Consider the following 15416-nt stretch of genomic DNA (forward strand, 5'->3'; position numbering starts at 1 on the left):
CAAACAACAGTGTTCCTTGTTGAGTTGTTTTCTATCTATAAACTGTCCAGAAACACACAAGCCAGTGGCAAGGTGGAATATTCATATATCATGTACGTGTTTTATATATTTTTATATATATATATATATATATATATATATATATATATATATATATATATATATATATAATGGCTGTGTATGGCTGTGAGGAAAACCAAAAAATGTCATTAGTTTTATTTAGAAGATTCTGTTAGAAAGCAAACTATTTATGTTGGCCATATTTGGGGAATTCTGTGAATGAAAATAAAAAAATAAAAATAAAAAATACAAGTGCAAAAACTTGCTAAGCTTTTTTCAGTAGATCTTACTAATCATTTTTTATCAGTGTACCATGGCCAGGTCTGCCTTGTAAGATATTGTTTGATCTCAATGATCTGCTGGTTAAATAAAGGTAAAATAAAATAATTTAAAAAAATCAATAAATATTAAATTACCATTAAGTGTGAGAAATAAAAGCATAAAAGCTCACAAAGGAAGCCAGCAGGTTCTGGCTTAAACCCCCCATCTAACTCGATCTAAGGTGTAATAATCGATTAATCAACTGATTATTCCAGCTGCTCCTGCAGTGTTAAGGGTGAAGTTTTAAAATAAGACAACCTTAGTGGTTCACATTGTTGGATTATTATCTTTTTGAAGGCTCATGCTGGCGCTGTCCATTCTACCTGCGGTGCTGAAACTGATTAATAAAAAAAAACACAGCTTCCATCGACCATTTTGACATTTTTAAACGGCTCTGCGTTGCGTTTGTACTCGTCGGGTAACGGTAAGGTCGCGGTGTCTGCTATCTCGCTGAATTACATCGGCATCAAACAAGTGGCCGTGACTCCGCTCGTTGGAGCCAGAAAGTGCCCGTTCCCCCCCTCTCGCCGGCTCGCTCCAGTCGGAGCGTGGTGTTGCGTTTCCCACCCCCCCTCCTCGCCCTCCGCCTCCGCCGCCTCCTCTCCCGCGGTTGCGATTCTCCAACGCCGGATAGGTCGTTTTCTTATGCTCCCCCGAGCCATTAAAAGGTAAATTACGTCGTGGGCGTAGCGGCTCCTTGTAATGGCGACCGTGCCGTAGATGTTGCCTAGGGTTCGTGAAAATGAAGCGAAGAAGAAGTTATTTTTTTTAAGTGAAACGCCGAGGTTTTTTCCCGGAGGAGGACTTTGCGTCTGCGACCGTCATCTCGACACGCAGTCAACTTAGCTGTACTTTTGAACTTTTTCTGCCCTTTTGAAAAATGATGAAGCTCAAGTCGAACCAGACCCGGACCTACGACGGGGACGGCTACAAGAAGCGCGCCGCCTGCCTGTGCTTCAGGAGCGAGGCCGAGGAGGAGGTGAGTCCGAGGATGTCGCCGTCTGGCAGGCCCCCCTCCCTGAGCTAGCATTAGCATTGGCGTATAGCAAGCCGCGGCTCTTTCTCTGTCTGGAAATCGCGGCACATTCGCGACCTGTGGTTCTTGTGCCGGCTAGAAACACGACTCGTTTCTTAACCTCTCCGCTTTTTTGTCTTCTCCGTTTGTGTGTGAAACAATGGTTTCGATCTCGTACTTTGCCTAGGTGTTATGTAAGCCTCCTTTTAGCTGTGCCTATTACCAAACATCGGGATCTCGTATTCACCCCCGCTAGTGGAATGCTAACGCTAGCATGCTAACGCTAGCGTGCTAATGCTAACTAGCCGTGTTGCTCTCACGGGGGGGAACCGGCTCTCGGCCAGCGACCACAGCCCCCCTCCCCTTGTACCACACAGACTGTGATGAGTGGGGACTTTTTAACAATGATGACGCCACTGGTTTTAAATCATTATTTGTTTTTTCTCCCTAAACGAACACGCTAAGATAGTATATCTGTCCGTGTTGCCGAGTAACGGTTGGTGGTAACCGGGAGGGTTAGCGTTGATGCAACTGGTACCGAGGTAGCTATTAGCTGTGCGTTAGCCAAGAAGACAAACACCGGTGGCGATGCCCGGTTATCTCACATGACTGTGTGGTTTGTTTTCTCGCGTTTTTGTGATTTTAAAAAAATAAATAAAAATACGTCACAGTGAGATTTTTTTTGGATCAGCGGCTCCGATGTGTGTTGATTTCAACACGTTACGTGTCTCCCACGATTAAACCCAGCATTCAAAGGGGTTCACATGACATCACGGATGATTTTGTGGGGGAAACGCACACTAAGATGTCATGATGGTGGAGATATTATTACCTGGAGGAGAGGCTGAATAGAGGCCAGTTCCTCATTCGGGTTAAAGTAGAGGCCAGATTACAGGAAACGCACCAGTGTGACCTGCACGTCGCTTTTAACAAACTTTTACCAGAGACTTAACAAGTCGACTACCAGGTCTGCCGTCGAGCCTCAGCTTTCCTCCACATTGTTGACACCTTGAACTCATCATACAAAGTGTGTGTAAGCAAACTAGGTGACTCATACAGTAGCTATTGAAGACAAAGAAAGGGTTGCATTGCATTCACCCAAACATCCAGCGGGAGATCTTGGGGCCCTGTGTGTAACTTCAGTTTTAGTTTCGATAGTTTTCAGTTTCATAGTTGAAAGGCGGCTTATTGTGTGTGTCTGACAGTGACTTGTTTCATTTTTTGTGCATGGGATGCTTTGCAGGTGCTGTTGGTGAGCAGTAGTCGACATCCCGACAAGTGGATCGTTCCTGGAGGGGGGATGGAGCCCGAGGAGGAGCCCAGTGTCGCTGCAGCTCGAGAAGTGTGTGAAGAGGTTGGTTCCGTTGACTGTTTTTCATAAGTTAAGCTTTTATTGTGGGCCCAATTTCTGCTCAGACTGTGTGCACTGGCAAACTTGCGTTGACCCGTGTTTCTGAAACAACCTCTCCAGACTTGGTTCACAGCCAGGAATGTTGTTCTGAGAATGGATTTCCATTTGCAGCCTGGCAAATTAGTTTGAGTGGAAGCTCATAAGATGTATTGTATTTCATCTATTAAATCACGTCTGTATTTAACGCTGGGCCCGAATACCTCGCTCTCGGAGTGCAATTCGTGAGTGCTGTCATCCTGTTTGCGTGGACAGAGAGAGCGGGAGAGAGAGCCTAGCAACATGTAAGCTGTACCATAGTGTCATGTTACAATGCAGTGTTTTTAGGTGTTAAACGAGGACAGACTGAGATTGAGCACTGGCTACCCGGCACGATTCCATCCCAAAAATACAGCAAACGAAAGGAAAACAATCATATCGCTCTATTTTTACAACTGCATTTACAGAGGCAGTTTGAAGGGGCAAGATGTGTCTATTTTTGTTTTTGTGTGTGTGTTGGAAGGACAGCTAGCAATTAGTAAATGGTAATACATCAATAATACTGCCATCCCTTAGGTATCTCCCCTTATGCACCTTGTGTTCATCACTTGGGCATTTTGATCAGAATGTTGACGGGGCAGTGAAGACACTGAATCTCGCCCGGCTGTCGGCTCTTGGCGAGTCACCACTCATATAAAGCCTATTCTCTGTGTGTGCGTGTGTGTGTGTGTGCGTGTGTGTGTGTGTGTGTGTGAGAGAGATCCATCACACTGATGGAGGCTGATATCATCCCTTATCTTGGCTCCCGCTGTTCTGGAAGCTTTGGTGGTTGAAGGACGCCGCTGCCTGCCAACACATTTTCCAGAGGGTCAAAAGAAATGTCACATCACTGCCGATGTTTGTCATACGTGCTGAAAAGGCCGCTTTAAGAAACATTTGCGGGCGGGGGGGAACTCCATGCATCCCTACGTCTTGTGGCTTCCTAAGCTTCTTATTGGACGGTGGTGTAACAGGACATATCCTAATCCTGACAAGCTTGTTCTGATGACCATATGAGCTGCGGGTGATTGCTTGTGCTTATTGGTTTGAAGTCTTGCCAGGGATGACAGTGAAGACGCGGCGCTAAAGGTTACAGTGTGTGTATATCTGACTGTTCATGGCCTCGACCCCCCCCCCGCACACACACACACCCCAAGACAATATTGCATAAGTTGTAAGGCAGCCTCGATGCCCTGCATCCTCTCCCCGAGACGATGCCCAGCCGTCTTCAGTTACATGAACGCTTGAGTCGGGAGACGTTTTCCATCTCAAAGCATACAGGTTGACTTTTGGCCGATTTACTTTAATCCCCGGCACATCTTTGGGATTGCTCGTGGTGGGACTTTTACACGCCATCTTTCTGAAGGCGTGGCGAGTCCAACTCGGAGAGCGTCGGCGTCGCGAGTGCAGTAAACATGTATTTATAGACTGAAAGAAGAAACGGCAAAGATGTCAGCAAGTGATCTGGCACTGCATCTAAACCTGACCTACTATCCACCTCTGGGAGTTAAACCCCACCGCGCGGATTACTTTTGTTGTTGGAAGATGTTTTGAACGTAACGGTCGTCCTCTCGAGGAAAGGTTGTGACATTTGAGCAGGTTGGGGCGTTGGGGGTCACGGGCAAGAGGATTGACCTTCATACGAGATCTTTAACGGTACTCGGAACATCTCGTAATGAAGGCATTAGTATTTAACAGTAAGCGATAGCTGAACAGAGATGTTATCGTGTTTTTTTTTGTTTTGCAGCTGTAGAATTTTAGTACTGTGACAATAACGCAGATGACAGTTTTCCTTGAAGTCGTATCTTAAGGAAAAATACCAAACTTCTAAGACGTGTCAACTATCTGATTTTATCTGTTTTTTTTAAATAACTTTAAATCTATTATATTTCACTGCTGGTTGGACAAAACAAGACGTGAGGCTTGGATGATGAGGATATACTTGTTCGTTACTTCGGTCACAACCCAGGAATGGGATGGAGAAGATTTACAAGGGATGAAAATAATCTTCCGATTTACATTTACATCTGATGCAAAACGAACAATTTCAACAAAACATTTAAAGGTTAAAAAATGTGGTGTTTGTCGGCGGGCTGTGAGATGTAATGACATTGTGTACGTGTTCTGTTTCCGCCCTTCGGCGTCCGTGTAGCTGAACGCCGTGGGATGTATTTGCTCACCGTTTTAATCATTCTCCTTTATTGTGCAGGCCGGTGTGAAGGGGACTTTAGGTCGCTTGGTCGGAGTGTTTGAGGTGAGATTTGTTTGCCGTCTACTTTTTTTTGGTCTTTAAATGTGAGCATACATAGTGTTTGCATATGTGAAGTGAAAATATGCTTCTATATCCCGCCCCCCTACAGAACCAAGAGAGGAAACACAGAACCTATGTCTACGTCCTTATTGTAACAGAGCTGCTGGAGGACTGGGAGGACTCGGTCAACATCGGTAAAGCACTGCTTTTGTTTACTTGTCAAATAGGATCATACGGACAAAGTTCTCAGACAGTCACATGCTGCCTGTAGCTTTGCTTTCCCAGGCCTTAGTGATATTATAACACCAGCTTTGTTACTGCACTCCCTGATTTTCACTTTTAACACAGTACTGATAATTAGCTTCATAAATGTGGATGAGGATTTTTCTCCTGTTGTCTTAACTTGTTCCACAACGGTGTCTCGTTCTGTCGACAGGGAGAAAAAGGGATTGGTTTAAAATAGACGATGCCATGCGAGTGTTGCGGTGTCACAAGCCCGTGCAGGCCACCTACTTCGAGGCTCTCCAGGGGAGTTGCCTGACCAGTAACGGAACACCTTTGGTGGTGGCCACGATAGGTGGGGACCTGTCCCCCACCTACAGCATCAATCAGAGCTCCGTCTCGGGTATCAGATAACTAAAAACCACAACTCTTGACACCTCCGGGAGCTTTCGCCACCACTTGCGCTCTTACTTGTGTCATTTCTTTCTCTCGCTCTTTCTTTCTCTTTTCTGTTTCTCTTCTGTCTCAACAACATGGTTTGCCTTGCCAACTCCTTTGTGCCAGAGCCGTGGCACAGACTTGATGACAAGTGTCGGGTGGATTAGTCTGAAACACTTTGTAAATGTAAATGTAATTTTTGACCCCTATTTTGTTTTTCTTTTTACTGACAACTGCATGAAATGTCCCCCCTCCCTCCCTCATCCTCCCCCCTTAACGCACCCTAAACGTGGTGTTTATTGAATGCAAGAACTACTTTTTACTGTCGTAATGTAAAAGTGTAAACTTAGTGCTTAAGCTGAAGACTTTCGGTGGTCTTTTTAAAAAAGTCTCCATTTTTCAGTTATTTTCCTTGAATGAATGTGCCCATAAGTGTCCCCCCCCCCCCCCCCCCCCCCTCGTTAATAAGGCTAGGAAGTGTTGTCTGTATCTGAATGAACAGAGTTGTGGGAAGTGACTTGTCTTGCATGAGCACTGTTATGTTGCGTTTCATTCTCCAGTGAGCCGACTGTGCAACAGACTTGTGTTAAGGTCTTTTTGGATTCTCTTCATTCTGCTCCTAATCGTGGTTGTTGATGTCTCTTTAATCCGAAAGGAAACGCCCCTCACAAGTTTTTTTTTGTTTTGCAATTTCAAGTGTCAAGTGTGTTTCTCTGTTATTTGGGGAAGCTAGCCAAGCACTACACGTTTCACTCTCAAACAGAGCGTATACACTGTAAAAGAGAGCGGAAGAATGTCAACACACACAAACGTCAACTGAACCACCTTTTCTCCTCAGTGTCTTTACCTCCTTTTTAAAGCCCTTTTTCTTTTCTTTTTTGTTAAACTTGCTTTCCTGTGACTGACTACAAAGTCTTCCTCCACATACTGAGGGTAAGAAGTAGTAGATTTAATAATCATGGACTTGTAATTTCAAAAAAATGCAGTACATATCACTTAAGTTATTAAAAAAACCCATGTTTTACTCCTCACATTCAGTTTGGTTAAAAAGCAATTGTTTACACTGCGTTCGCAACAGCACAGCTAACTTTAGCGGGCACTCATTACGGTCATTTTTTTAATGATTACCTTCCTTTAGTATTTCATCTGCATCCCCAGAAACACTCAACACACCTGCTTGACATGGAAAGTAATGGAATCTATAATGCTGGTGCAGAACAAACAAGCCTTGTACAGTTTGAGACCTCGTTTTTAACATGTAAAATGCTTTTGGATACTAGTTTTTGTTTTTATGTTTTTTCCTCTCTAACGTCTGGCAAAAAGTCTCTTTGGCTGAGCGGCGCCGCTGTGAGGCAGCTTTAGCTCAATACTGTGAAACTGGAGGCGCTGTAGATAGCATGTTAGAGGTTTTTATTGTAAATTGTTTATTTCTGTATAGATCAAAGGTGAGAGTACAAATGACACACACAAAAGAACGCATCTGTGAGTCCGACGTGTCGTTTTCAACCGAGGCTGGAAGAACTGATTTTGGGCTTGAGGACTTTTCTCTTGAGATCGTTTACAGAACATCTGAGGCTGAAGAACAAGAAAGTGTGGCTGTTTATCAAAGAAATAATTACAAAATCCAGATCTAGACCCAAAACCACTTTGGAGCAGTCGAGGATTACTGTTATGGAGTTTCCAAACCACTACGTTGTTTAGAGGTGAAGCAGACCTGGCGTTTTTTTTTTGTTCAAGGCAGCAGCTCTTCCACGATGAAGGGTTAAACTTTAACTGTGGTTTTCTGTCCATATTTAAAATCTGGAATAGATTTCTTTCTTTAATATGAGCCGTTAACAACATTGATCTTTTTATGGCGAACTTGTTGGCAAACGGTTGTCGATGTGCACATCTGGAGCAACATTAGCATTGATTTCTAAACATAATGCAACATTAATTCCTCTTTCATCTCTCTGGTCTCCACCAATCCCTGAGGTAAATATCAGGCTCCTCAACCACTAAATGCTCCACTATGTTCTTTCAATTCTTTCTATTTTTGGTCCATAAAATCAGATCGATGAGCTAAAAGATGCTAAATATAGAAACATTGATTACAGCAGCTTTAAAGCTGGAGTATGTTATTTATGAAAGGTACATTTTAAGTCTTTATTATTGATAAGTAGATGATTACTCAAACTAAAGCTTTGACGGCTTTAATCTCACACTTATTGCTAAGACTCATGGGAGCTGTAGTTTTGTGCTCAACGTTAACTGTTGCAGTTGCAAATTAAACTTGAAATATGGACAGAAAACTCAGAATTGTGATTCAGAAAAATAAATCCTTTGTGGGGGAATGAAGCTAGTTGATCAAAAGCAAACGCAGAAAAGGGACAGGAAGTGTTGTTGGTCTTTCCTGCCAGTAAATCAAGACTATCGTCCCTGAACGTAAACCCTTCCTGAGTGACGGCGTAGGCGGATGGAGTCTAAAGTCTCCTTCACAACAGTCGGGACACTTTGATTTTTATTGCTGCATATCAGACGGCCAAAGTCTCGTTTTAACGACGTCCTACCCGGCGCTTCATGAGAGTTCCTGTCGATTAGACGTCTTAAGTCTTCATTGAAACGTGCGATCGGATGTTGAGGGGATGAATCTGTATATGGCTTAAAAAAGAAAAGAAATCTATCTCAGAGTAATTGATTTAATTGGTTGGATGCGGGTGACAGGTACTGTCAAAGTGAATGTGAGGAGGACGTCCACAAGTAACAGCCAGTGACTTAATTATTAATGACCACTTGCTCTTGATCCATTTTGTTTTTTTTCTTTCAGTATGTTCTTTAACCTGTTGTGTTAATTGACAAGCAGAAATATCTTGTATATAGCTAACACAGCACCCTTACAGCCAGAGGACACACTTCGGCTTTTGGTCAATAAGGATTAATGTACATTTTTTTTTTTTTAAACAACTCCCTCCTAACTGAAAATTCAAGCACTTCCTGTTGTATGTAAAGTGATTCTGGAGTTCAGGAGGGGATTTATGAAGTATGTGTCTCCATATAAGTACGTTGGCGTTTTAAAAGGCGTCTCCATGGAGATTTCCATCACTATTGGCTCTCTTGTGTGTAAACATCGGAGCGTCTGAACTTCGGAGGGGGCAAAAAAAACACAAAAAAAGGTTGAATTATTGAAGGAAACGATTAGTTTCAGGTAAAAAATTGCTTCCTTTTTAATTTACCCAACGGTGACTGTTTTAAATGTGTATTGCCCCATCTTGTGGCCAAAGCAAAAAAATATTAAAATTAAAAAGCATGTCACTTTGCAGCTGAGGATTGTACCATTCATTTCCCTTTATAGCATGCTGGTCAGACGGCCATTTTCATAACTGAATGACTTAAATGATCAGAAAATGATTAAAAACGGTTTTTAAAATAAATTAACCCCCAAATACTAATTGAACTAACACTTCAGCCTTGAAGTTACAAACTTGTAAATTGTGTTCCGAGGTATAAAAAAAACAAAACATCACTGGAACTTTTCTTTTCCTCTTTTGTCATTTGGGACTGTGGAATAAAACCAGTGCAGGAAGACTGAAGATTGTAATATAAATGTGCCAACAAATAAACACCAGTATTTCACATTCAGGCCAGTCCTTGTGTTCATGTCTAAGATTTCTTTTTTAAATGCTTCTGCCTGCAGTTCTCTTCTCAGTAACAACTCCAATCTAGATTAGGGGATTGATTTGAAGTTTGTGTATTAGATTATATGAACTGGTCTCCACACTACAGCCATGATATATATGCTAATTAACAATATACAAATAGTATATAACATAAGTTGGGTGTGTTTTATTGTATACTAAATGCATTAATCCGTCTTATTCTCCAAAAAAATGATACAATGTGTAACATGAGAAAATTGTGTTCTAATCAATGCTAACGCACCGGTTTTAAATTCAGTGAAAACCAAAGTTTATTTGCATCCTACTTTTCTTCCACAATGCACAAATAAAACAGGAGCTGCTCACAGCTGGAAAAGGTTTCAAACTCCTGGCGTGGGCGTACCGAGGTGGAGCGGGCGGTCACGACAACAATTTGGAATCGAACAAGCCGGGTGCACAGAAAACATGTATTCTGACACAAATAGGCATAAATGGAAGTGTCGAAAGATACAGACATCCTGTACCTGTACTCCAGTAGAAGTACAAATACTGGTGGACTCTGGTTAAAGTACTGATTTAACTTCTTTACTCAAGGAAAAGTGGAAAACAGGCTCTAAAATGTATTAGAGTAGAAAGTAAAAGTATCCCTATGAAGGACATTTCTGCTGGCATCATAGTAGGATAAAAAAAAAATAATTCCCCTCAAATGCATTAAAACTAAAGTAACAAGCCTGTTTTCGAAAATGTGAGGAATAGAAAATACAGATGTGTAAAAATGTAGCAACTAAAAAAGTTAAACTGTACTCAAGTACACATACCTGAAATTTCTACTTGAGTACAGCAACAAAGTATTTGTACAATTTATAAAATACAATTTGGCTCATTGGTTCCACACAAGTCTCAGCTTTACAGTCACAACATGTAACATTTAAATACTCCATTTGTAGTAAAGTAGAAAACATTCATACTGCAGAGATTGGTATCCCAGCGAGTCTGGAAAGGTGGTGTAAAGATTCCCATAGATCCCCTTTACACATCCTGAAGTGAGAAACTTTAAAGCCTCTTTGAAGACGGAGCGTAAAAATCGCTGCACGCCTCGCAGGGTTTTAAGGAACAATCGTGAGACGAAGGAGCTGTATTTTGATTTTCTTTATTGTACAGAAAGAGACAGTTAAATCTACTGAGGCTGCTGTCCTCTGCCGCGTCCAAAGCCACCTCTCTGCAACAGGAGAAACAGTGGAGTTCAGAATCATCGGTAATAAATATCCCACTAAGGAGGATGGAAGGATTTCAGGCTGTAGCTGCACAATAGAAACTAAATTCAGCGTTCCTTATGGAAGCCATTAGAAAAACCGCAGCCACAAGATTGTTGGACAATTTTGTATCGTTGCTGCAGAACACATTCCTCATTTGCCAGAGCAAGAAAGAAAAATAAAATACAAGACAAAACTATGTTCTTGGCTACAAATAATCCCACAAAATTTGAGAAAAATTATTCTCACGGTTTTACTGTGTAAATACGGCAGCTGTACTTACGAACTGGAATTCTGTGGCAGCTCCGGCACCGGCCTCTGCTTTCTTGTCGGCACCAGCTGATGGAGAAGTTATGAATAAACACGTCAGTCGACAAATTCAGAAATTTAAGCTTCAATACACAGACACCACAAACACGCTGAATAAAAGCCTTTCATACACAAAACGTTACTTTGACATACCCTTCATAAAAAAGACGTCCAACGTAAGAAACGTATTAATTCAACAAATCAAAATGAAATATTTCATTGTTGGTTTTAGTGAATTGAACAGTGAATTTGACTTTTCCATTTTATACTATGAATCGTTGACACAGCATTTACAAAGTTAATGAAGCTACTGCTCGAAGCCAAAGCCTAGCCGTTACCGCCACATGAAGTTACTTACGTGGTGCGGCAGATCGCCTGTATGCATCTCTGTCGGCCTCGCCGCGGTTGAGGCGGGCGGGCCTCTCTCCTTCCATTCCTGCAGAAACACAGAAACGTTAAAAAAAAAAATGTAAAAAAGCTCAGGTCCAACTTTGGTCACGGGTTATTTTTCTAAACACGAGATAAAAATCTGGAAGCTTTCAATTGAGATTTGTTGCGTTTTAAAGTCTCAAGGTTTCAATAAATACGTGCGTGAGCTGCATCAGTGAAGCTCACATCTGCATTACACCTCTGGGCCACATGAATGTGTGCATATTGATAAGTGAGCACACATTCAGTTTCTTTATTGATCAGAGAAACCATCAGTCAACTGCCTAAATGTATTCATTTGGTCTCATTTATAACATATATACACACATGCATAAAAAGAAGTGATTTTTCAAACACGTCAGGAACGATCATTTAAAGGGCAAATTTACCCTTCATGATTTATATAATGTATATTATAAAATATGACAGAACATCATGAGCCATGTATTTATGCTCAACTCCAACACATGTGTATGTTTAAGGGGGAAACATACGGCTGATGCAGACAATGACTTGATCACTTAAAACTCTAAAAGCTGATAATTATTATAATGATTGTCCCGATAACTTTAGCTGATAATTATGCGCCGCGCTCCATCCATCAGTGCAACCAAGGAACTCGTACTTCTAGGGACTCTGAAGGCTCCAAATATTGATGCCGCATTATAAAAATCAACTTAGAATGGCTTATTGTCCTCTTCATGTTTTTGCTTTTGTAAAATAAGAATTGGTTATCGTATATGCATCGGGACTATAAATCGTAAATGATCTAAAGCACATTTACTGGGGATCTATTCAAGTATTCCTGTTTGAGGACCTAAAATAAATGCCATTCAAGCTACAGTTGGTAACATAATAAACAAACTGTATTTCTTGACAGTAGCACACGGGACAGTCTGGTGCTCCTAGTGGCGTTTGCAAGATTAAAATAAATAAAAAGTAGTTTGACCCGGCTGCCATATAAACTCATTTTGCCATTTAACTAAACACTGAAATATATTTCTGAAAACGTTTGAGGTGAGAAACTGGCAACACGGTGACACAATCTTGATTCATATTTGATCAGAGCTGCCAAGTTTGACTCCTCAGCTCCGATTGGTTAATGCCATTCGGAGTACCTGATTTTTTTTTTTTTTTTTTTTTACCAGATCACCCGCCTCATCTTCTACCGTCAGGAAGTAGTTACAGTTTGAGCAAATATGTTGTTTAACATCATTTATATTAAAGTTCCTAACTGTAGCTTTAAGCATCAGTTGCTGCAGGACCACAGATCCGTTTTAAATCCAAAACATCTGTAATCAACAGGACGTGATACGTTCTGAAGGATTACCTGCCTTGTGATTTCTCTCATAAATCCAAATCATTCCTTCTGAATAACACACATTGTTAAGTGGATGTGCATTTTTCTAACTTTATAAAATTAGATACAGTCGTTTAGTTGCAGGTCATCTCGGGTTAAAGCTCAGACCGGAACAATCAACCAGTCGCTGAACGCAGCGCTGAGCCATGGCGTCGGCCTTTTGACTCCACGTTAATCTCACAGGAATGCTTCCACTCAGCAGGTTTACATTAACGGCTACATCACGAGGTTTGTGTTGGATGTCTTAAAAACAAACAGTTTTCACTGCCACAATTCTGCAGGTGAAGATACTGGCTCTTCAGAAGCACAGTACAGTGTACCCCACAGTCTGTATGCATGTTGACCTTACCCTTGGGCCTGGGCCGTGCGGTCTCAGGGCGGGTCTGGCGGCGCAGGGTGGCGGGCACGATCTCAGGGGGAAGATGGAGGAAGTCTCTCAGGTACTGGATACCCTCGTTGGTGAGGTACCAGTAAAAATGACGCCAGGCAAACTGCTCCTTGACATACCCGCAGGACTTCAAGGACTGGAGGGGAAGAAGAAAAATATATATATATTGTTCACATCATCTTCATAAATCAGCTAATCTACCACAAAAGCGAACTAGACCACTTTTTAAAGTTATGGGTGATATGCATAATTATCCCAACAACCAAAATTCTCCACAATTAAATTATTGCCTATATCGTGCCATCCCTACTCCTGGCTCACACGTTACTTAGATTTGTACTCTTCACGTTTTGCTTTCTTTCCAACCCCCGTCTTGCCAGACTCGCTGCCATCAAAGCACTCTTGCAAAATTAATCAGACGTCAATTAGTTCCATGTCACATTTCTCCTTCATGCATGTTGCTCAGTATTTGGGATTTTTCTACCTCAAATGTGTTTGTGATCACGACGAACTGCTTCAGCAAGTAGAACAAGGTGCAAATACCTGAATTTACCCGCTTTATAAGCCTGGTGACGTTACAAATAAGCATTTTATTTTAGATAACAACTCTCGAATGCTGATATATACACAGCATCAACCAGGATACTTTATTTTAACCTTTATTTAACCAAGTTTGTCTCGTTGAGATTAAAAATCTGAACTGGCCAAAACAGTCAGCAGCAAATACACGTTTACAAAACATACCAATGGAGACAGCAAGTACAAATACCACTTAAAACACTCGGATTCACATTAAAGAGCAAATCCGTGAAGGAACTTTCTGTGAGCCAGTTATGTTAAAACATGGACATCTTATAGAGTCTTTTACTCTTGATTTGAAAGCTGTTAATGAGATGGGCATCTTGATTTTCAGAGTATTCAGTAATAGATCCCAGGCCGAGGGAGCAGAATACCACATTAACCATATTAAAGCCAGTACTATAGAGATCTCCCTTACATGTGTCATCAGATCACTGGTGATCTGTACACCTAGGTTCAGCCTGTATCCACTACACACATAAAAATAAGCAGGTGTTCAACCCTCATCCCCGCCTCACCTGCATCGCTTTCATCACATGAAGATTGGGCACGTTCTTGTCAGCGAGCTCCGGATGCTTGGCCAGGTGGACGTCTTTCTTGGCCACCATGACTCCCTCCTTGAAGAGGAGCTCGTAGATAGCAATGCGATTCTTCTTGGGCATCAGCATCTGTGGGTTTTAAGCGACACGTTCAGGCGTTAAAATGTCAAACAATAAGTACGAGTTCACCGCTATGGATGGCGAGCTAACGGGCTAGCACGTTAGCCAACATGGCTGCACGAACTGATGGGGAAATCACATTAGCACAAAGGCGAGAGAAACTAACATTTTATTAACTCAACACGTTTGTTTTAGAGGTGTTAGCATCCTTTTTATACACATAAACGTTGAATAAGAGTTCCTCGCGTTAACATAATAAAAAAATGGCAGCCGTTCATGTAAAAGTGCCAGGGTCCACTTCCCCACTTCTAAGTCTAATATCATCGATTGTACATCGATTAAGGCTGAAATACGTTCAGGTATTGCGTCGTGACATTATTAACAATCGCGTATCAAACATTTTCGCTTCATAGAACGAGAGATGTTGAAGATATATTTGGATTTCTACGCCGGGTATGTCTTTACCTTTCCACTGGTTATTGGACCGGAGCCGGAAGGAACGACTAGCGCCGAACGGTGAAGGTTTATCCAGTCGAGTCGCGCCTTGCTGGGGATGTTCGCCCCCTGCTGGCGCGGAGGGGAACCGCAGCCAAGTGTGTATATCTACAGTAATAGTTGATCAAGGACTGCATTTAGCTATATAACAACACTTTTACGTTATTACGTTGTTGATGTATTATTATTCTTTTTATTACTTTTTAATAAAACGTAATTTAAAATAATGTCTTCATGTCATCTTCCATCCTCTGGTGAATTTAATCAATATAGCCTACAAAAGTTGGGTCTGTAATCATGTTTTTATTAATGTTAACACACGGTTTTATTTCCAACATGATATGATTTATTTTATTATTTATTATTATTATTTATATAATAATAATATCAATTGTTGTTGTTGAATTTAATCAAAAAATTGGGTCTGTATATGCTCGAATCATGTTTTTTATTCATTTAATTATTAATACATTTTATTAAGCACACTGTCTTATTTCCAACATGTGTGATATATTTTATTATTATTTATATAATAATTTAATAATAAGAATTGTTGTTGTTGTTTTGTATTCATCC

The 15416-nt window shown here is 41.3% G+C and overlaps 2 protein-coding genes across 2 annotated transcripts; one reads left to right on the forward strand and one right to left on the reverse strand.

Moving 5' to 3' along the window:
* Window positions 1–1053: 1053 nt before the first annotated feature.
* On the forward strand, window positions 1054–9351 carry nudt3b (nudix (nucleoside diphosphate linked moiety X)-type motif 3b). Its single transcript, XM_084026822.1, has 5 exons — window positions 1054–1360; window positions 2640–2750; window positions 5032–5076; window positions 5183–5267; window positions 5510–9351. The coding sequence occupies exons 1-5, from the start codon at window positions 1262–1264 to the stop codon at window positions 5707–5709; spliced, it is 540 nt and encodes a 179-aa protein (XP_083882948.1). The 5' UTR covers window positions 1054–1261; the 3' UTR covers window positions 5710–9351.
* Window positions 9352–10502: 1151 nt separating this feature from the next.
* On the reverse strand, window positions 10503–14918 carry rps10 (ribosomal protein S10). Its single transcript, XM_084023091.1, has 6 exons — window positions 14811–14918; window positions 14205–14354; window positions 13069–13243; window positions 11289–11366; window positions 10905–10960; window positions 10503–10587 (listed from the first exon to the last, which is right to left on the reverse strand). Exons 2-6 carry the CDS (start codon window positions 14352–14354, stop codon window positions 10546–10548), a joined length of 501 nt encoding a protein of 166 aa, XP_083879217.1. The 5' UTR covers window positions 14811–14918; the 3' UTR covers window positions 10503–10545.
* Window positions 14919–15416: the final 498 nt, after the last annotated feature.

Source organism: Eutrigla gurnardus (genome assembly GCF_963514095.1).
Source record: "Eutrigla gurnardus genome assembly, chromosome: 2".
Lineage (NCBI taxonomy): Eukaryota > Metazoa > Chordata > Actinopteri > Perciformes > Triglidae > Eutrigla > Eutrigla gurnardus.